The following is a 21,588-nucleotide window of genomic DNA, read 5'->3' as shown; positions in this document are numbered from 1 at the left end:
AGGGTGTACTTTCTTTTTGACTATAAATATCATCTACAATGTTAATGGAAAAAAACAACACATACCACAGATATCTGATTTTCATCAAATCCAGCATTTTAATGACCATTGCAAAAGAAATGGCTCATTTAAAATAATTTTTTTCCCCATACATTTGGTAACAGTAAGGCAAAATTAGTTAACCGAACAACATCAGTGAAATGTTGAACAAGTATAAATATTAAAATCCCCCAAAACTACAGCGAGTCACTGCTTTTTCACTTTGAGTCAGGAAAAACTTTCCTCACTTTAGTTTAGTCAACATGGCGCAAGGTGATTAAGATTTTAAGTAATACAAAAATGATCATTTTGGCAAGTTTGAATTATTTTAAAGTATGTGTTTAAATTTGTATTTTTATTTTTTTGCTCGTGCTCCAGTTAACGCAGAGACCGGGACGGACTAGTATGTGGGAGTGAAAAAGTTGACAAAAGTCTTCACATTCGTTATTGTGGACTTATTTTTGTTGAAAAAGCTACAAAATTACAAAATCGTCAACCCATTCTAAAATTGCTAAAAATATTGTGAAAAATCTGTTAAATTAGAAATGAAACAATAATACTCATTTACACGCCAAGGTATATCCAAGTTTCACTGCACATTCTGTGTTTTATATATTACAGTGTTTTGTGTAAATCTGACCAGTGGCTGCAGATTTACGAAAACGAGTGAAAAAAGGAAATAAACACCAAAAACACCCAAACAAAGTTGAAATGTAGGCAGCCTTCAGGCCAGCTCTCAGACTGGGTTGTTTGGTTTTGCTGGAAATGGCGTCATCAGCAGGTGCTACCAAGATTCCCCAAATTAGAGAGCTTAGGAGTGCAATACTGTGGCTGAAAATCCTGTACGAATGGGTATGGATATTAATTAGCCCCCACATTTCTCTCTCTTAACAAAAAAAGTCTCCTGAAAAACTAAAATTCTTTCACATTTAATCAATATATAAATATATATATATTGTACCACTCAGAGAGCATACTCTATCTCTCTTTCTCTTGATCTGAAATAATGATTCTTCTTCTTCATCAGCCCAAAAAAGCAAAAAAAAAAAAAAAAAAAACCATAAGGAAACAAATGTTTGTACAGATTTATGCATGTGTGTATATATTTATAATATATAGTTAAAGGCCTTAAAAAAGTTTCCAGTCAGTCACAGTTCCCTTCAGGTTGTTGTCAGAGGACCAGACACAGAAACCTGCAGGGAAAAAAAATAAAGAAAGAAGAAAAGATGAGTTTAGAGCACGGTGGAAAACTCTTGACTGAAAAACAGCTAGAAAAACAAAGCATTTGAATTTCAGGAATAACAGTTTGGTTCAGCCCCTTATATATAACATATATGACGTATATATAAAACAAGCAGAACCATTTCATGGAGGTCCGACCTACAGTTGATGTAAAATAAAGACGAACAGACAGCTTGTTAAAAAAAAACACAATCTCAGACAGTAAGCACTCTGTTAATATTGCTTCCTTTATCCAGATATGTTGTAAATGTAAAGAGAGAGGAACTTTACCCCACTGTACGTGGGATTGTATAGGAGGCAGCTGTTTCTGAGTAAAAAAAAGAGGAGATAAGTCAAATTATTTTTCAAAAGATACCTCATGAGCCAAAGCTGTGCATATTGCACTTTGCTCCACATGAATTATCCGTCTTTCCTCCATCACAGACATTTACAGCACACGATGCATCTCCAAAGCCATCAGCATTGTGGATGACCTTACACACCCCTCACATAAACTCTTCATCCTCCTGCTGGCTGGGAAAAGGTACTGAAGCATTCGGGGCCTCAAAAACAGAAGAAACCACACCTTTCTTCCCTCAATCCTTCGGACTCTTTGACTCCCAGAGACTGGACTGACATGAACACACATGCTTGAGCTCAACTGTACAAACTCCTATTGCACATGAATTTTAATAATGCTACAATCTGCTGCTAACTGTCCCTGATGTCTACATCTGCAGCATTTTCACATTCACTTTACTCACTACAGAACTGTGTACTGGTCAGTGATGCTCTGTGAACACTCTTGTGTACTGTATTGTACGGTCTGTGTACTGAACCAGGAGTATATGGTACAAAAAAAAGGGATGAGAAGCTTCACAGTGAATGGTTTATGAGATAAAACATGCAGCTGATTTAGTTAAGCTGTTTCCATCCATCAGCTGTACAACAAAGTGTTTTTGAGGCTGGTCTGAGGTATTCCAATTGACCGATGATGTAATAATCTACCAAAATCATGGCATTCATTTCATGTGGTTTCAAGGTTGCAAAAGTATAGATGAGCTGTTTTTCCTTAAGCTTCCTCACTGCATTGCTGCCATAGCAACACTTAGCATTGCTGACAGATGTACACTTTTACAATTCTCATGTTTATTATTGAAGCACCATGTATCATGGATTCTTCTTTGGTTGTTAATCGAGCGTAGGAAAATCTATGATGGATGTCAGTGTTCTTCTGTTTCATTTTGGATGTGTCTGTATGATGTTCAGTCTGGGCATGTCTCTAATCTAAGTGAAAGGCAAATTGAGTGAAACAATTAAACAACTCTTACTTTGTTAAATTGGCGTCCTCATTACTTTGATGAGAAAAGAAGAATTATAATAATAAGTTATAATTATAATTACGAAGCGCAGTGATTTAATGGGTAGCATGTTTGCCTCATAACTCTTGGGGTTTGATTTCTGTCTTCGCCCTGTATATGTGGAGCATCCATGTTCTCCTAATTGTTCAGGGTTTCTTCTGGGTACTCTGTTTTCATCCCCCAGGCCAAAGACACGTGTTGTAGGGTGATTGGTTACTATAAATTGTGTGTAGTGTGTGTGTGTGTGTGGTAGAATCCAGTCTCCCTGTCAGCAGGTGTTGTATATGTGGTACAAAAAATGGATGGAGATTGATGCATCATCATCATCATCATCATCATCCTGTCCCTACAATCATTTGATTACATCTTATGTGCTCCTTTGATGTCAGATTTGAGGTTACCATAAAGGCACACAAACATTTCTTGTAGAACTTCATCAAACTTTCTCTTCCATACCCCTCTACCTGCATCTCCATTTACCCCTCTTTGCATAACCTACGAAAGCCTTTCCGTATAACTGGGTTTCAGGGCCACTATGTTAGGATTTGAAGAATAAAGTACTACTATTAAGCTGTCAGTATGAAAAGGTGACATGTGGCAGGGTAAAAAAAAAGAAAAGCAGTTCACTACACACTTTAAACATCTCCATCTCTGCTAACAGCACCCTGCTATTAGAATGCGTTTTCTCCTTTTGTGTAACATTATACAAGAATAGTATAATACTATAATGTCACCAAATCTTCCACCGTCCTCAGGCTGACATGAGATGACAAGCTGCAGTTTTCTTTTTGAACATACACCCACGGCGCTAACCTTTTTTCTTACATTGCAAGGTTTGCTTTTTATTCTCAAAATCATTATTTTAATTTAAAATACGCCCTACAATACCGAGGTACCTTGGCACAATGGAGCACTCAACAGAGCACTCTGAAGTTTGTTCAACTGTTTAAGAAAACCGTGGGATACACACTATTTGAAATGTGTACATTACTGGATGAATGTACAGTGCGGTGACTTTTTCCTGTCACAGTTAGGGAGTATTGACACATAAGAGTATTGGCCAGCCTTGACCTTGGAAACGTATTGTGAGATAACTATAGAGAGGTGAATTGTCCTCCAAAGGACTGTGGGGAAACAGAAAGCTTCCTATCTAGGAGTAAGGGATTTTGTGTTGAAAATGGTTCTGTGATGCACTTTTGAAGTTAGAGGTGGCTAAAGCTACAGTATAAAGCATTTGGTCCTGGCGGACCTAGCTACACTTATATGGCAAAAAATGGGGACGCTGGAGTATTGTGGATGCCGTTCCCTAACCATATAGTCTTTAATATTGAGTTGATCCCTCTGTTGTTATTGTAAGCTCCACTCTTCTAATGAGGCTTTCCACTAGGTTTTGGAGAGTAGCTGCAGGGATCCTTGATCATTCAGCCACAAGGGATTGATGCCAGGTGAGGTGGTGTGGTGTGCAGCAGTGAAAATAAAGTAGCCAAAATCTACATAGAACGATTCTTATTTCTGATAATATCTATAATACAAGCTCATTTTAGAAGCTTGGAGAAACTACACGATAATGTCTAAATATTATTATAATAATATAAAATAAATATTAACAGTTTAGAGCAGTGTTTAGGCATGAAATGTGTGTATAGGATTCGAAGAGAACTCATTGTAACTTGTTTCTGCGCTGTCAAACAAATAATAAGCAGCCAATGGCGTCTGCCAGATTTTGTTCATTTATTAAAGTGGAACTCGATACTGATAATGTTGACAGGGATGCCTCCTCCACTAACACCACTGAGTCTAGTCCTTCTTTTTATCTGTGCATGGCTCAAATAACCTTTAAATATACTTTACACAGGAAGGAAGCTATTAAAGAAAAAAATCTATTTGAGAGATTTGACTCTAATCCTAATCCTGTGACTTTGACACTGTTTGGATCAATTGTAAAACGTAACATCATCAGCTGCTTACACTGATAATTCCACAAACGTTCAAATGCTGGTTCTTGAGATATCATGCACACAAGATGGGTACACTATATATGCACATAAGGGAAAGAAAATAAATATCTAAACTTTACCTATTTCTTTCTAGTCCTCTTTTCTGTCGCTCTTCGCTTTCACAGGCACCAATGCCATACGAAGGAACGGTAGGATAAGGAAGGCAATGATGAAAAAGAGGTGACCACAAAAATACACAGATGAATAAACCTGGAAAAGAAAATCGATAAATATAATAAAAAAAAATAAATATTAGTAAATCAAAAGACAATGCAAAAAAAAAAAGCAAACAGCAAGTGGTATACAGTATATGAGCAACACAGTACTTTACCTGATTTGAGACAGAGAACAAAAAACACCTAATGTACAGAGTAACTATTATGCAATATTTTGGTAATACTGTAGAGAGTAATTAACTTATATAAGTAAGTTAAGGATTGTATGTAAACCTTTTAAAACTCTGGGATATTTAGTGACTCACTTTAGTGATACTATATACCTAGTATGTAAATTATATAGGAACTACAGTGATGCTAATTCTAAATGTGTGATTGTGGAGGATGGATGTGTACACGCGAGTTTGCATACACCTTGCTGAATCTGTAAAGTTTGATCATTAAGAGAGATTAATTGAGAGAGGGACAGAGAAAAAAAAAGATCATATTGATTTCCAATTATTTATTTAGCTCTGCCCTTAATAAGCAATTTCTCATAACAGATGTTTACCTATAGTCCACAAGACGCAATAATAACTGCATTTACACAAAGGAGCCAGCTCTAAGGTTTCACATATGCTTCATTCTTAACACTGACTGCTGTTACCCGAATGAACTTTCAATGTTTTGTGATTATTATTTACGAGTCCTGAGTTTGTCCTGAGCAGTTGAACTGCCCACTGTTCTTTAGAAAAATGCTTCAGCTCCTGCACATTCTTTGGTTTCTAGCATATTTGGTTTTATCTATTATAAAATGTATCATAAAATCATATTATTTGTTTTTCCTGCATATTTCGTCCCCTGACAAGCAGAGGCCATATGATGAGACTTTTCACACTAAGGACTGCTATATAGAACTAATACAGAAGGTGCAAATATTCATTGATTCTCAAGAATGCAACATGATGCACTAAGAACCAGGGGGTGTAAACTTTTGAACAGGGCAGTCGGTGTAAATTGTAGTTTTTCTTCATTTTTCTTCTGGGAAACATACATCTTATGTAGGCAGTACTAAATGAAAAATATGAGCTTTAAACAAAATAATAACAATTTACACTGATCATCCTGTTCACTTGGCTCTTAATATTTAAACATAAATACAGTCTGCGATCCTCCGATAGGCATGTGTAAACTTTTGAACTGGTTCATTTGTGTTAATTCACTTTCCCTTACGTCTTGTGGACTATACACAGTATGTAAACATCTGTTATATGTATATACATATGTAAAATAGCTTATTCAGGGCAGAACTAAATAAAAAAAACAAAATGCAATTTTTATGGTCCCTTTACTTTTTTAATTGTTAACTATTTCCAAAATCTGGAAGGCTTATGCAAACTTATGACCCCAACTGTAAATAAGTAAATGACCACAAACACCACAGACAATTTAGCTCTCTATATTCTAAATCATGGATGTCTTTGACATCATTAGGGTTCAAACACAGGCACTGCTTCAGGTCTTCACCCACCTTCAGCCACTTGTCGTAAGTGAAGAGGCAGAATGCTACTAACGGGTAGCCCATGAAGAGCCAATGGATAAACTGCTGAACTATGTATATAAGGGGATACAGGGGGCTGTTTGCAACGGCCATCAACTTGGGGCTGTCCTTTATGATCGCCTGAGCCTGAGGGAACACAATCATGAAACAATGTTAACACACACCCTATAGTAGAGAGTTCCTAATCAGTGTGCATGTCGGCATGAACCACAATATTCAATTAACTCAGAAGAAAAAGAAGTGTACAGACTTTCAGACACCTAAAAATTACATATAATTGTAACATTTAAACCAATGCTTATTCAGTGCCTAAATAAACAGACTCATCAACCCTATTCAGCTGATCTTAAACAAAATGAACCTCCCTCTTACACAAAATTCATGAAGTGCTTTTAATATTTAATGTTGAACCAAGGTAAGCTCTTAATATACGTTTTTATAACTATTTGTATAACTCAATATCTGATTTGTAACTGCAGCAGTGGGTTTTTATAGACACTTTTTTTTTGTTTTTTTATTAAAATCAGCTGGGTTACCTGCTTCTCTACGTTGACAATTATGAACTCCAAGGAGAAACAGAGCAAGTAACCGGAGTGCAAGCCATGCCAGATCGCCAGGAAAAACAGTGTGGCCATCTGTGATGCCATCTTATTACCCAAAAACTTTAGCCTCTTAAAAATGTGCCTGTACAGAATTTTAATAACATGGAGACACAGAGATGAGAGGACAGCAGTAAAGAGACAAAATATCACAAAACTTCACACTAGTATTTTATACGATTATTACAGTCTCTCATTTCGTTAGAAAAAGTCGGTGTATACCTGGCCACCCAGGCGTTAGTGTTAATGTTAAAGGAGTTGATGGTCCCTGTGAAAAGCGGCGTGGTCTCGTATATCCACACTCTCATATTAGCACAGGCATCCCACTTGGCCTGTCCATCCTCACCGTGACCGTTGTAGCCGAGCCCAGTGAGGATACACACGCCCTCCTGTATTGAGCAAGTACAAAGGCAAGAAAGCACAGTTAAACCAGTTCCAGTGGAATGCAAAACTTAACAACCAGCTGTTTTTACTACATAATAACCCTAGGTGGTACCTGCAATTTATAAAGTCTACTTTCTTAAACGTTCAAAGACAGTCATGCATTAAAATGTGCAGACTAATAGATTAGACTTAGATTTTTTTTAATAAGCCTAGATGACAATCTGATTTGTGTTTTTATGGATTTCCTGCCACTGCATTACAGGCCACATTATCACATGCAAATCTAAAGATATCACACTTGTAAAGAAAAACACAGTTCTCAAGAAACTTTTTTTTTTAACTACAGAATCCATTCTTAGCACAGTTAAGACATGTAGCTATTGGAAGCTATTTGGTATGCTAGCTCTGATATAATTACAGTGCTATATGGCTGACAAGAGCACTTGTATATATTCAATATTAACTTCTAGGACTGAAATATTCACTACAACACTCTAAAATATGAATAAAGATAGTCATACAGAGGTCTAGAAGTTTTGTAAGCTAGGTGCTAACATAAACTTGAAGCTCCAGTAAAAGAGCTAGCATAAAATGCTAATAACTTTCTTAGAAGGAGTGATTAAACAAAGAGCAAGAGTGACTGAAAAATGAACACAAATGCCCTGGCGTGAAAGAAAAGCAAAAGGGACAATGATTAAACTAGACAATAACAGTAGGATGAGGGAGAGGGTTTAGAGCTAGTGCAAAAATGCCGTACATTTTGTATGCAGTGTTGTTGTTGTCAGTTACTACATATTTACCTATGGGAGTGTGTGACAGCAAGCTTTTAGCAATAATATACTGTATTATATATTAGAATATACTGAATATACTGCTGAATTATTAGTTATTAGCATGCCAGCTAACATTTAAGAAGTATAAAGCTGCTTTTATTTAGCCTTAGCTAATGTTTTCACAATTTCCCTTATTGCTTGGTGGAAGGGGAATTAATTTACCACAAAGAGTTTAAAGTGAAACCACTTTACTAGAATATTTCTTTACATAAAGGACTAAACTTTTACATAAGTCAAGAATTTTATTTGTGGTGAATATTATGGCAAATCTGGCTACCAGTCCAAAAACGTCTTCCTTCTAAAAATAGCTTTTATTGAAATACTAAACACAAAAAGCCAGTATTTGTATGTGCACATTACAAACTTACAGTTATCAGCCAGCAGGTCACATATTTGTACAGGTTTACTTTAGCCCACAGCAGGATATACACACATCTGTACCAAAATGGCTGAGCCTGGACAACAGAGTAAATAACAGTTACAGATATATTAAACAGTTATTATTATAGAACAAGATGAAAAAAAATCAAGTGCTCATATGAGTATAAAGACATGTAACAAATATTGCAAATAATTTGACCGTTATTAACACTGACCTCATATTCATCTGTAAGGAAATAGCTGTCTGGGTAATACGGCTGAAATATCATAAAGATAAGCAGGCAGAATGAACCCAAACAAAAGCGCTTTAATGCAGGGAACGTACTATGAGAGAGAGAGAGATAGAGAGAGAGAGAGAGAATAATAATCTTTCAGTACTGCAGTTCATAAGATTCATTTCATTATTGTATTATAACTGAGCCATGGACAGAGAGCTAACCTGTTTGGCACCTGCCCTGGACAGTCAGACATTTCTCTGGAAACCAGGCGCAAGTAGTTGCGCAGTGTAAACTGAGGTCCTACCAAGAAGCCACCGTAGAAGTACGAGAATCCACAAACCTCCAACAGAGACGGAGTAGCTGGAAGAGCAGCGGTCTTCTGCTCTGCGCTCAACTGAGACTAATGCACAGGGCAGGAAAGAGGAGACATAAACAGAACTTCATAAAAAGTTACCTGCATATCAATAAAAGTAAAATGTGGTATTTATCAAACAACAAGAAAGATATTTCACTAATATTACAATGGTCACTTAAGTGCTTTTTTAAGATGTCCTTTTTCAAATTTCAAATTTTATTATCATCATTCTAAAAAATTTTTTTAATTACCTAGAATTTCTGACATTAAATTTAAAATTTTAGGATTACTATTATTCAACAATTACTTTAATTTAAATATAAGATTACAAAACCTATTTCTAGACTCAAACACTTTTGCACACCAGTTTATATAAAGCTGGGTTCTAACTTTTTGTTTATTTTATAGTACATAGAAATTTACACTGTGTTTTAGGTCAGTGTCTAGCGAAACATGCTAAAATATTAAAAATACTAAATTACAAAGGCAAATGGTAATCCATAGTATATAAATACATGATTAACAAGTCTACCTAAGCTTATAAGTAGGTTAAGTTAGAAGGAACAGAAACACCTTCCATATTTAGTATTCTAAAATAACACACATGAATATCACAAATAAAAAGTGAAGTTACACAAATAACATAGATCCCGTTATGAAGATAGACAACAGTTGAAACATTAAACTATACAGGATGACTCAGTCAACTCACTGGTTCTTTTCCTCCATCATAGTAATCAAATGACAAACCTATGGTGTGAAGAAGAAAGCAAGGAAAGCACCTTTGTCAGTTAACCTAGTATTTGGTAAGGTGTTAAACGTTTAGCTTTCCGTGATAAATGATTCCAAAATATTTAAAGCTGACACTCTGAATAAACATATCAATAAGTTGAAAAGAACTGAGTTTACCGATGAGCTTGAGGGTGAGGACACAGTGGGGCATGGTCCACTTGATATCATACTCCTGTGTAGCTGTGTAGTAATAACCAATCAAGAGGTATGCCTGAGAGAGAGAGAGAGAGAGAGAGAGCGAGCAAGTGTGTGTGAGAGAGAGAGAGAAAATAAGAGAGAGAAAGAGAGAGAGAGCAAATGAGAGAGAAAGAGAGCAAATGAGTGAGAGAGAGAGAGAGAGAGAGAGCGAGGGAGCGAGAGAGAGAGAGAGGGCAAATGAGAGAGAGAGAGAGCGAGGGAGCAAGAGAGAGAGAGAGAGAGAGCGCAAATGTGTGTGTGTGTGAGAGAGAGAGGGGGCAAATGAGAGAGAGCAAATGAGAGAGAGAGCACAAATGAGAGAGAGAGAGAGAGAGAGAGAGAGAGAGAGAGAGAGAGAGAGAGAGAGTGCAAATGTGAGAGAGAGAGAGAAAGAGAACAAGTGAGAGAGAGAGAGAGAAAGAGAGAGAGCGCAAATGTGAGAGAGAGAGAGCAAATGAGAGAGAGAGAGAGAGAGAGAGAGAACAAGAGAGAGAGAGCGCAAATGTGAGAGAGCGCAAATGAGAGAGAGAGAGAGAGAGAGAGAGAGAGAAAACAAGTGAGAGAGAGAGAGAAAGAGAGAGAGCACAAATGTGAGAGAAAGAGCAAATGAGAGAGAGAGAGAGAGAGAGAGAGAGAGAGAGAACAAGTGAGAGAGAGAGAGAGAAAGAGAGAGAGCGCAAATGTGAGAGAGAGAGAGCAAATGAGAGAGAGAGAGAGAGAACGAACAAGTAACTTTAAAATTGAATGAAGTTGAAAATGCACTCTTATTTTGAAACATGTTTCAAGACAAATTAAAAAAAGGCAGAATTTCAAAAGGTGCCTTAAGAAAAAATTTGTTTAGATTCACAATGACATCGACAATGATGTTTTTAAATATACACAAAGAACAAACAGGGAAAAAGCGCTAGATTAAGTGTTTCAGGAAGAAGACAGCCAGTGACATCTAGGGGAACTTCATTCCACCACCACTGTGCTAGAACAGAGCAAGAATCTTGCTAGATGTCACTAGTTTCTTTTGTTTATATTTCAATTAAATTAACTGCAACCATAGCAAGGCTCATCAACTCTGCCCATTCTGCAGACCGCTAACTCATGAGCCGCGTAGAACATGAACAGAAGTGATGGAGGATGTTTTCACTGCAACAATTTCACCTCGCAGGAAGCACTAGACTCTAAAAGTCACAACTGTTTCCTTTAACTAATAAAGGAAATTATTATAATTAAATATTCCTTTAACTAAGTAGTTTCATAAATACTGAATATAATCTCTCTCACATTTTATATAATCAACTACTACTAAAAACTAATATATTGAATTATGCCTCTCTTTGACCCCTTAACCAGGCTATAAGGATGGGATGAGCCGAAAATAAACACAAAAATGTTGTATTGTGTTACATTTATTGAGTTACATATAGCGTGTCCTGCCTTACTATCAGCGTACTCAGAATTAAGATCATATAGTGACAGGTTTTGACTTTAGCCTTCAAAATGATCCACGGCCTTGAGCGCTTTTTGGAGAACTGTTTAAGAGATACAGTTTCCAACACTTTTTGTGTGATATTCGCTCTGACAATGAGCTCTTTTAAGGCTGACAATTTGTAGACGCCACAATATTTTACCCTGAAATTCATGTCTGGGGATAATTGAATGTGATTATCATAACTGCTTAGATGCATAATTCTGTAACCTGAAGGGAAATTAAACACACAAGTATTTTTTTTCCTTTTATAATTCTATCTATATTTTTCTCGTTTAATCTTAATTCTGTGATTAGTTTTGGTGCTGCCTGTGTCTCAGGGTTTTTCTTCCTCCAACTGTCACTTGTTATCGGTCAGTGTAGTATAACTGATGTCACTGTCTACTCTTTTAGCACCTCTGTGCATGAACAGCCTTGTTTCATTCATGAGCTGCTTTGCATAACAGTCTAATAAATAAACGCAAATGTAAAATGCAAAACGCGAGGTATCCATGTTCTATGCAGATATAAAAGACCATCGCTACACATTACATCTTTGGCTAATAGGATGTGTTGTCTGTATCTTAAATCAATTAAATTCAATATATTTGTGTTTTTAACGATGGACATCATCAAAAAACAGATTTACAGAAATATATAAAATCTGGATATACGTTTTTAGCGGTTTATCTCTAAGCAAGCCAGATATTTTGGAGGTGTGGAAAAAACACTGGGACTGAATGAGGAAGAAACCTTGATAGGAACCAGAATATAAAGGGAACCCATCCTCACCTGGGTGACACCAGAGAGTGGGAGTATAAATATTTTAGCTTCTTTAACTGTGTAGTATATGGTCAAAAATGCAATGATATACCCAGGAAAAACAGACATCCTGTTAAAGCTATCTTGTTAAAGTCATCAACTGTTCATAGATGACCATCTAGGGGTTTCTAGATGACCTTCCTCAGCAGCAGGTTGTGGTTTCCCTGTGATGAGAACTCCTACCAGAAATAATCAGATCCAGAGACCAACATCTACTTTAATTCCTAATGAATGGTTCACAGCCAGGGGAGCATTTTTTTTTAATTATCCTAACATGTTAATCTTAATTACAAATCATACTCTAATGATGTGAACACCATTGGATTCACCACTGAACAGATAATTCATCATAACAGACTAAGTTAAAGGAATGAGCCTGATGTTTATACACACAATTAGCATCTGTCTGATCATACAGTATGCAGAAATTATTTATAATTACACTGTCTGGCTTCCATTTTGAGTCTGGTTCCTCTTAAAGGGAAACTAGCTTGCACATTAGGGATAATAATGTGATATTTATATATGTCAATGCTGATTCGTGACATCGTCCATTGTTAAAAGGTCTATATAAATAAAAGGTTATCCATTTTGTATTAGAGCTGGAAGCGATTTCTAGAGATATCTTTAGCAACATGTGACCATTGCTATAATGAGTCCTAAGACGCATTCAGAAGAAAAATGTTGAACAGCTGTCACAAAATAGAAACCATGGTGGTGTAAAAAGTCTCTCACCATTTGGAATATAAAGCTGCTCAGGACACCAGTGATGGTTCTTCCCATAAGTCTCAGCAGCATGAACTGGATGATTATGCATAATGCAGAGTGATACACCTGAGACCCTGAAAGTAATACAGAGAAAAGGTGTGTTGGAGCAATCAGGTGTGAAAGGGCAGCTACATTTAACCCTCTGTGTACAGACTCACTCTCACAAGCAAGTAAACACGCACACACACGCACATATACAGTGGTGTGAAAAAGTGTTTGCCCTTTCCTGATTTTTTTTTTCCCGCATGTTTTTCACAATTTAATGTTTCAGATCATCAAACAAATTTAAATATTAGTCAAAGATAACACAAGTAAACACAACATGCAGTTTTTAAATGAAGGTTTTTATTATTAAGGGAAAACAAAATCCAAACCTACATGGCCCTGTGTGAAAAGGTGCTTGCCCCCTAAACCTGATAACTACTTGGGCCACCCTTAGCAGCAATGAGGAGGAATTTTTTACATTTGGTTTGATGTTCTTTTTCTAAAATGTGATGTTACCTTTACGCCAAATATAATGGGACACAAACCTTCCAGAAAGTTCAACTTTTGTCTCATCAGTCCACGGAGTGTTTTCCCAAAAGTCAAGATGTTTTCTGGCAAATCTGAGACGTGCTTTATGTTCTTTTTGCTCAGCAGTGGTTCGTCTTGGAACTCATTTTTGCTCAGTCTCTTTCTTCTGGTGGAGTCATGAACGCTGACCTTAACTGAGGCAAGTGAGGCCTGCATTTCTTTAGATGTTGTTGTGGGGTCTCTTGTGGCATCTTGGATGTGTCATCGCTGCGCTCTTGGTAATTATGGTCGGCCGGCCACCCCCTCTTGGGAAGGTTCACCACTGTTCCATGTTTTCTCCATTTGTGGATAATGGCTCTTACTTTGGTTCGCTGGAGTCCCAAAGCTTTAGAAATGGCTTTATAACCTTTTCCAGACTGATAGATCTCAAATTCTTTCGTTCTCATTTGTTCCCAAATTTCTTTAGATCTCGGCATGATGTGTAGCTTTTGAGGATCTTTTAATAATCCATTAATAATAAAAACCTTCATTTAAAAACTGCATGTTGTGTTTACTTGTGTTCATTTTGACTAGTATTTAAATTGGTTTGATGATCTGAAACATTAAAGTGTGACAAACGTGCAAAAAAATAAGGAAGGGGCATTTATACACACACACACACACACACACACACACGAAACAAGGTTTTCCATCCAGATCCAAAAGGTCTTAGAATGATCTGTTGCCATGTACTCTAATCACTCAGCTATCCATAGCCAGGGAAGTGGTGGCTCAGTGGTTAAGTCTAATCAGAAGGTCTGGGGTTTAAACCCCAGCACCATCAAATTGTCATTGTTCAGCCTGTGAGCAAGACTCTTATCCCTCTCTGCCTCAGGGGTGTTGCATCATCACTGAGCCTGTGCTCTGACCCCAGATTGCTAAGATGCAATGATGTGAAAAAAAAATACTGTCATTTTGCTTGTATACGTGATAAATGAAGGCTGTTAAATTTATTTTGTAAATGCAAATTTTTTAAAAAGCTGAATGGAACAGCCCAAGAAAAATATTGCAAAGAAATGAATGATTTCTATGGAATGAAGGAATTCTATATGATGGTGTTGGGGATGGAAGTCGTTTGTTTCTGCACTATATCTAACAATCTAGAGAGAGAGACAGACAGGCAGATGGATAGACGGATAGACGTGATGGCAGAGGACACTTATAAGCTGCTTGTACAAACAAATCAACTTCATTCACTGAGACTCTGACCTGAATATAATAGTTAATGAAAAAAATAAACAAACAAACATCAAATTCATCTTTTACGCCGCTGATGCTCTTTTCTTTCCGTGCACTCTTACAGTCTTTTTCATAGAAACACAAACTCGTTTAATATCTTTTGTCCACTTTTGGTTGGTTTTATAACTGCTAAAATGTCTGAATGAAAGCGCAGTCAGACACGGTAGGGAGCAAAAGGATTGAAGACACTGACAAACAACATTCAGACAAATAATCAGACAGTGAATAGACAGACCTGCTGTTAAGGCCAGGGCAGCATAAAAAAAAAATACAAATAAGCACAGGTTAGTGAATAATAACAACTTTTCACTGGAGCAGTAGTCAGTCTTAAGTCATGTCTCAAATCACACACTGTGCACTTGGACTATGTTCTTGGATAGTACACTATTTACCATCAGGTGCCAGTAATTTTGTAGGATGCCATTGTCCCACGTCAAACACATTTTGCACAGAAAGAAAAAACAACATATTATTGTGTTGTAGGTCATGTCACAAAAAAACACAGGGACAAGTGCCAAAATTTAAATATTATGCAATGTCCTAAATAGTTGGGCCAACCTTTTATACTGCAGGTTATCTACGCTGCCTCTTCCCCTGACACTACTTGGCACACTACGTCTTGTTACCTTTGAAATGTGCATGAACTTTGAGCTTTGAGACCTAGCTTTGGCAATTGCCTTTCCAGCATCCTTCTTGCTTGTGGCTTTACTGCATAAAGAGGAAATCATTACGACATTCATTCCTTAGTTTCTGTCCTTTTACAAAAGGGGAAACAGACTCACTGCGTTGGCAGACTGGGAAATATACCAAACTGAGATTAAAGTAAAAACATGTTTTAACCGATGACCAAATATTTGTGGACAACAGACCAGTCAAATTTATATGTGCTTGTTAAAAATCAAATTAAAGAATTAGTCACATATTTGATGTTAGAATAAACTCTGCTCTTCTTGCAAGGCTTGCCACTATGTCTTACGTTGCAGTAAGCATTCCAGTTCAACCCAAAGGTGTTCAGTGGGAATGAGGATAATGCTCTTTGCAGAACGCTCTGGTTTTCCACTGTAACCTTCATGTCTTCATGCTGGAACAGGTTTGAACCTCGTAGTTCCAGTAAAGGGAAAGTGTAATTCTACAGCATACAAAGACAGTCTATACAACTGATGACTAACATATGTGTGTATGTCTGTGTGTGTGTATGTGTGTGTGTGTGTGTGTGTGTGTGTGTGTGTGTGTATGTGTGAGATCACGCATGTATGGTCAGGTGTCCACATACATTTGGCCATACAGCACAGCTAATTCATAGCATCCATCCCCATTCTAAATCTCCTGCCTGTTTCCTAATCACTCCCTCATTTTTTTCCTTTGTCTCACCAAAGTTGAACACGGCCAAGGACAGGCCCGAGAAAACGTGAAATAGATGAATGACGGATGGAGACTGATGAAAGAGAAACTGCCGGTACACCAGCGCAAAAGGATAACCTGTGGAGAGAGAGAGATAGAGAGAGAGAGAGAGAGAGAGAGAGAGAGAGAGAGAGAGAGAGAGAGAGAGAGAGAGAGAGAGAGAGAGAAACATTTATTCCAACATAAGATACAATATAAGTAGAAAAAAAAACATAAACCTAGTTGCAAGAATATCTGAGGCAGGCTTTGCTCTAGATTTTCAGAACTGTTGAGAGAAATTACAGGCACAATAGATGTTCATACATGAGTCTTGACTGTAATTTTTATTACACAGATTGTTATTAACATGTTATTAGCTTAAATAAACACTACAGCAGTCCACACTAGCCAAACGGGTGTAACTTACAGTACTAGATCTGAACAGAAATGTAAGTGATTTAACAAATTAATTTTTCCTTTTGTGTTGAATTGTGCAGCATTTATTATTAAAGAGCAAGTTGACAAAAGCAAATTGGAGCAAGTCGAACAATAAAAAAAAAAAACAATATTTATGTTTACATCATAATTTATCTACAGTCCAACTCAGCACACATTAGAGGATGATCTGTACTTCTTAGAAAGCCAATCATGCATCTAAAATCAGTTTTTCTCAAATGGGCTACAGCTAAAAATTACACAACAAAAACTTCTAAGGGGAAAAAGTGAAGCCTATTAAGTTTTCCAGACAGCAATTTAATGTAATTAGAACTATGGAGGTTATAAAACTAATTAAAAATGTATTACATAATCAAGTAAGATTTACTGAGCTGGAACACACTTTTTAATTAAATGCATCTTGTTTGCTTTTAGGTTTGAACATAACTGCAGCTAAAGCAAAAGGAAACAAACGGCTTAAAAAATCATGCACCTTCTAGAAAAGAAACAAAAACTTCAAATGAAACCCAAACTCAAAAATAAGGGCCGAATTCCAACGGGATCTGAATAATTAACGGTTTTGTTGGAAAGACCCTTTCTTTCCATTTCCAAAATAGATCTAGCCAAGTTAAGTGACTTAATATATTATTGGTGTGGGGTTCTTTAGGCAAATAAGACTACTCTCTGTGTCTAGGCAAGCTTTTTACCTTCTTGGACTTTGTACTGAAACTCTGAAGCTAACTTTCATGAGTTCTTGGGTAAAGCCTGAGGGTACATGCTACAAATCAAGCAACTCGCCATAAACAGGTGATAATATCTGACAGCACCTCCCACTCAGGCTGATTGACAGATAAGACCATGCAATAAACCTTGCTGCCTATTTCACAACAGGTTACACATTTCAGCACATCCTCAAGCAAAAACCTTTTGCATAAATTGTTATTCAAATTTATCCCGACAGCGAGGCTATTTGACGTCCTGTTCGGATTTGTTGCTGCAGCATGCAGTTTCACTGGTAATATTAGTTCTGATAATCAGGTTCTAGCTAAACAACAAACGCTTCACAACTTTCCTGCAAACCAGATGTACTGCTTTTTAGACAAGTGCTTTTAAATGTGCTCTGCATTTCATACAATAGTACTTAGAGTGTTTCAGGGTGTGTCTCTATAGCACTAGATATAATGAAAACTTTACCAACTCAATCAATTGGATGGGATTTATTTTACCTGAAGTGATTTCTACCATCTTTTCACTAGGTAGCGACAGTGTAAGCTTTTCAGACGTGATAGCCATTGTGCAAAAATTACTCACGTGACCAAAAGACTACATTTCAGAGAGACTTTACCTCACCTCTTCATGTAAAATTGATCTTGTCTGAATACGACTATAAACAGCTAATTATCCTGATATGGAATTTTGCCTGATTTAGGAGTCACTTGAGGGTGTACTGAGCCTATTTATAAATTATACCCTTAGTGCACTTAAAAATATTCTAACTGGTTCTGAAAATATTGCTACCAAATATACTGAAATTAGCAAGGGGCAATAAAAGCCTTGGGTGTGTAATAACATGCCTTCTTTTCACTTCTGGTGTAACCATAAAACTGAAATCATAGGAATGTTAGTGAAAAAGTGTCCTCATGATCACTTGATGTAGTCAGAGAAGTTACCAAAGTGACATGATGTGAAATTGAACTACTGTATGTGATGCATGTCGAAAAGACAGCATAACAGAATGTCAGTAGGGAAGTAGAGGTTTCATTTCATTATAACTGCAAGGACACCCCAGTGGCCATGCCGGTGTCACGGCTCTGGTTCTGCCCCAGATTCATGCTCTGTGAATTCCACACAGCTTACAATCCAAAACAAACTAATCAACAATGAAGCATACCAAAAATATTGACGTCATAAATGCCGAACACGTCATCTGTTTGACAACGTGTCTCTATACAGATTTATGAGTCAACAGGTGACCTTGTGTGAAGAACATTTGCTGTAGCTAGAAAAGGCAAATGATTTTTGTTGTCTTTTGTCTTATCAAACTGTTATAGTACAAATGATATATTATACACACACACACACACACACACACACACACACACACACACACACATTTAATAGCTGGGCTTTAACACCGATTTTCATCAACTTATGAAACACACAAATAAACCTGTTTAGAGTGTAACAGAAAAAAATAAGGTTTAGAATAGTGTAAATATATTTGATCATCTCTTATTTGGTCTTTTTTCAACATGGGTCATACAGTGCAAATGCCCTTAGTTCTCTTAATGACAGCACATGGTGTGATATTTTGATCTCATTCATCAGCATGGCCATGTGTCAGACCAAAGTCTACACCTTTACTCATCTTCTGTCACTCAATCTCTCTGTCCAAAGTTTGATTCAAAATCAGCAGAGATACAACTTTACTTTTCAAGTCATTCATCTAAATAAAGTTTGTGAGAAAGTGAAATAGTGTTAGGAAGCCATTCAATGTGAAAGTGTCAGACTCGTGCTTGCAGGACCTGAGTAAGTGACTGGGTTTGCTGGGAGACACTGAGCCCTTGTGGACCTCCACGTACAGCAGCACTGCGTTTCATTCTGACCTGCTGTACTGAACACTACTAACACTACTCACAGCAGAAGCAGCTCTCTGACCTGACACAGGGTTTAACTCAGCTCACTAAGTTACACTGAACACAGCTGCGGTCAGCTCGTTTTCAGAAAACGGAACATGTATACAGTTTCATACGTGAAGAAGTTCAACTGTACTTACCTATTAAAATAGAAAGAATGAGTCGAACTGCCGATTCGGGTGAGCCTAAATATTCCGCCAGGTTCTCCAGCAAGGAAGCCGCCATGTTTAATGTGGGCGGAAGTGGCGCTGCCGGGAGTTTCCGTGATTATGTGCGGCAGCACGGTAGATCTCCGAGCTCTCTCACTGTCACACACACACACACACACACACACACACACACACACACACACACACACACACACACACACACACACACACACACACACACACACGTCTCCTGTTATGGTATTTCTGTTGTCTCCGCCTCTCCACAACACCACCAGCTGGCAAACGTCAGTTTAAATGAAAAGAATGAAGAACTTTTTACAGCCAGAGATTACTTCAGAATGCGAACTTAAATTACACCAATCTCACAGGAAACATTTATGAATACGATCCATATTCTGTTATTCACATTTCTGGCATTTAGCAGACACAATATTCAGAGTGACTTACAGTTTTATTTCTGTTTATACAACTGGGCAATTGAGGGTTAAGTGAAAGGCCTGGGATTCGAAATAATGACCTTCTGATCTGAATCGGAATCAGAATCAGGTTTATTATCAGGCCAAGTATGTACAGCCGTAAATAACACTATACTATACAAGACAAGACAATACAGACATAAATAACACTATACTATACAACACAAGACAATACAGACACTATACAAAACAGTAGTGTGTGTAACATATACTGATGATGTGATGACTGACAGTTCTGATAATGCAGTATTTATAGATATGAAGCAGGGAATATAATTATGGTGAGTTGTTAATCAGGGTGGTCTGGGGAAAGAAACTGTTCCTGTGTCTTGTGTTTTGGTAAACAGAGTAGTCCAACACATTCACTACTAGGCTACTACACCCCACATCCCCCTATTAAACTCTCCCCTATTGGCTCATTATTGAAATGATTATTTTTGTATATTTTTATGCCCCGGAGATTTTTTCCCTCCACGAGTTTAATTTATTTTATTCAGATTACATATTATTTCCAAGCAGCAGATACAGAAGGTGCAGGAAACAGTGGAATTAAAGATCCTAGTGCTACATAAATGCTACATAAAGCACAGAACTAAACGAGTCTGTGTATATATATATATATGTGTGTGTGTGTTGTTGTTGTTTTTACTTTACTTTTCAAGTCATTCATCTAAATAAAGTTTGTGAGAAAGTGAAATAGTGTTAGGAAGCCTTTCAATGTGAAAGTGTCAGACTCGTGCTTGCAGGACCTGAGTAAGTGACTGGGTTTGCTGGGAGACACTGAGCCCTTGTGGACCTCCACGTACTGCAGCACTGCGTTTCATTCTGACCTGCTGTACTGAACACTACTAACACTACTCACAGCAGAAGCAGCTCTCTGACCTGACACAGGGTTTAACTCAGCTCACTAAGTTACACTGAACACAGCTGCGGTCAGCTCGTTTTCAGAAAACGGAACATGTATACAGTTTCATACGTGAAGAAGTTCAACTGTACTTACCTATTAAAATAGAAAGAATGAGTCGAATTGCCGATTCGGGTGAGCCTAAATATTCCGCCAGGTTCTCCAGCAAGGAAGCCGCCATGTTTAATGTGGGCGGAAGTGACAAGATAATACAGACATGAATAACACTATATTATACAAGGCAAGACAATAAAGGCATAAATAACACTATACTATACAAGACAAGACAATACAGACATAAATAACACTATATTATACAAGGCAAGACAATAAAGGCATAAATAACACTATACTATACAAGACAAGACAATACAGACATAAATAACACTATACTATACAAGACAAGACAATAGACTTAAATAACACTATACTATACAAGACTATACAGACATAAATAACACTATACAAGACAAGACAGATATAAATAACTATACTATACAAGACAATACAGACATAACACTATACAATACAAGACAATACAGATATAAATAACACTATACTATATAAGACAAGACAATACAGACATAACACTGTACTATACAACACAGTACAGATGAGATACAATAGACAGTATGAGTATTAAATATGAATACAGAATATATGACGGATCAGTT

At 37.1% G+C, this 21,588-nt stretch overlaps 1 protein-coding gene across 3 annotated transcripts; it reads right to left on the bottom strand.

The window, feature by feature from the left end:
• Positions 1 to 73: 73 nt before the first annotated feature.
• Positions 74 to 21,160, bottom strand: lpcat3 (lysophosphatidylcholine acyltransferase 3). 3 transcript variants are annotated; one of them, XM_027147752.2, is made up of 14 exons: positions 21,011 to 21,160; positions 19,505 to 19,669; positions 16,285 to 16,392; positions 13,090 to 13,196; positions 10,014 to 10,107; positions 9,817 to 9,854; positions 8,971 to 9,149; positions 8,747 to 8,855; positions 8,519 to 8,605; positions 7,156 to 7,322; positions 6,871 to 7,018; positions 6,305 to 6,460; positions 4,699 to 4,828; positions 74 to 1,232 (listed from the first exon to the last, which is right to left on the bottom strand). In XM_027147752.2, exons 2-13 carry the CDS (start codon positions 19,587 to 19,589, stop codon positions 4,709 to 4,711), a joined length of 1,398 nt encoding a protein of 465 aa, XP_027003553.1. In that variant the 5' UTR covers positions 19,590 to 19,669; positions 21,011 to 21,160; the 3' UTR covers positions 74 to 1,232; positions 4,699 to 4,708. The 3 variants fall into 3 exon arrangements, with proteins under 3 accessions (XP_027003553.1, XP_047667422.1, XP_047667423.1); XM_047811466.1 differs by lacking the exon at positions 19,505 to 19,669 and having other exon boundaries at positions 21,011 to 21,116; XM_047811467.1 differs by lacking the exons at positions 16,285 to 16,392; positions 19,505 to 19,669; positions 21,011 to 21,160 and adding an exon at positions 15,149 to 15,621.
• Between the last annotated feature and the right edge of the window lie 428 nt (positions 21,161 to 21,588).

The sequence above is a fragment of the Tachysurus fulvidraco genome, chromosome 3 (assembly GCF_022655615.1).
Source record: "Tachysurus fulvidraco isolate hzauxx_2018 chromosome 3, HZAU_PFXX_2.0, whole genome shotgun sequence".
In the NCBI taxonomy this organism is placed as follows: Eukaryota; Metazoa; Chordata; class Actinopteri; order Siluriformes; family Bagridae; genus Tachysurus; species Tachysurus fulvidraco.
Note: the sequence above shows the minus strand (reverse complement) of the source record. Positions and strands in the feature narration are given on the sequence as shown.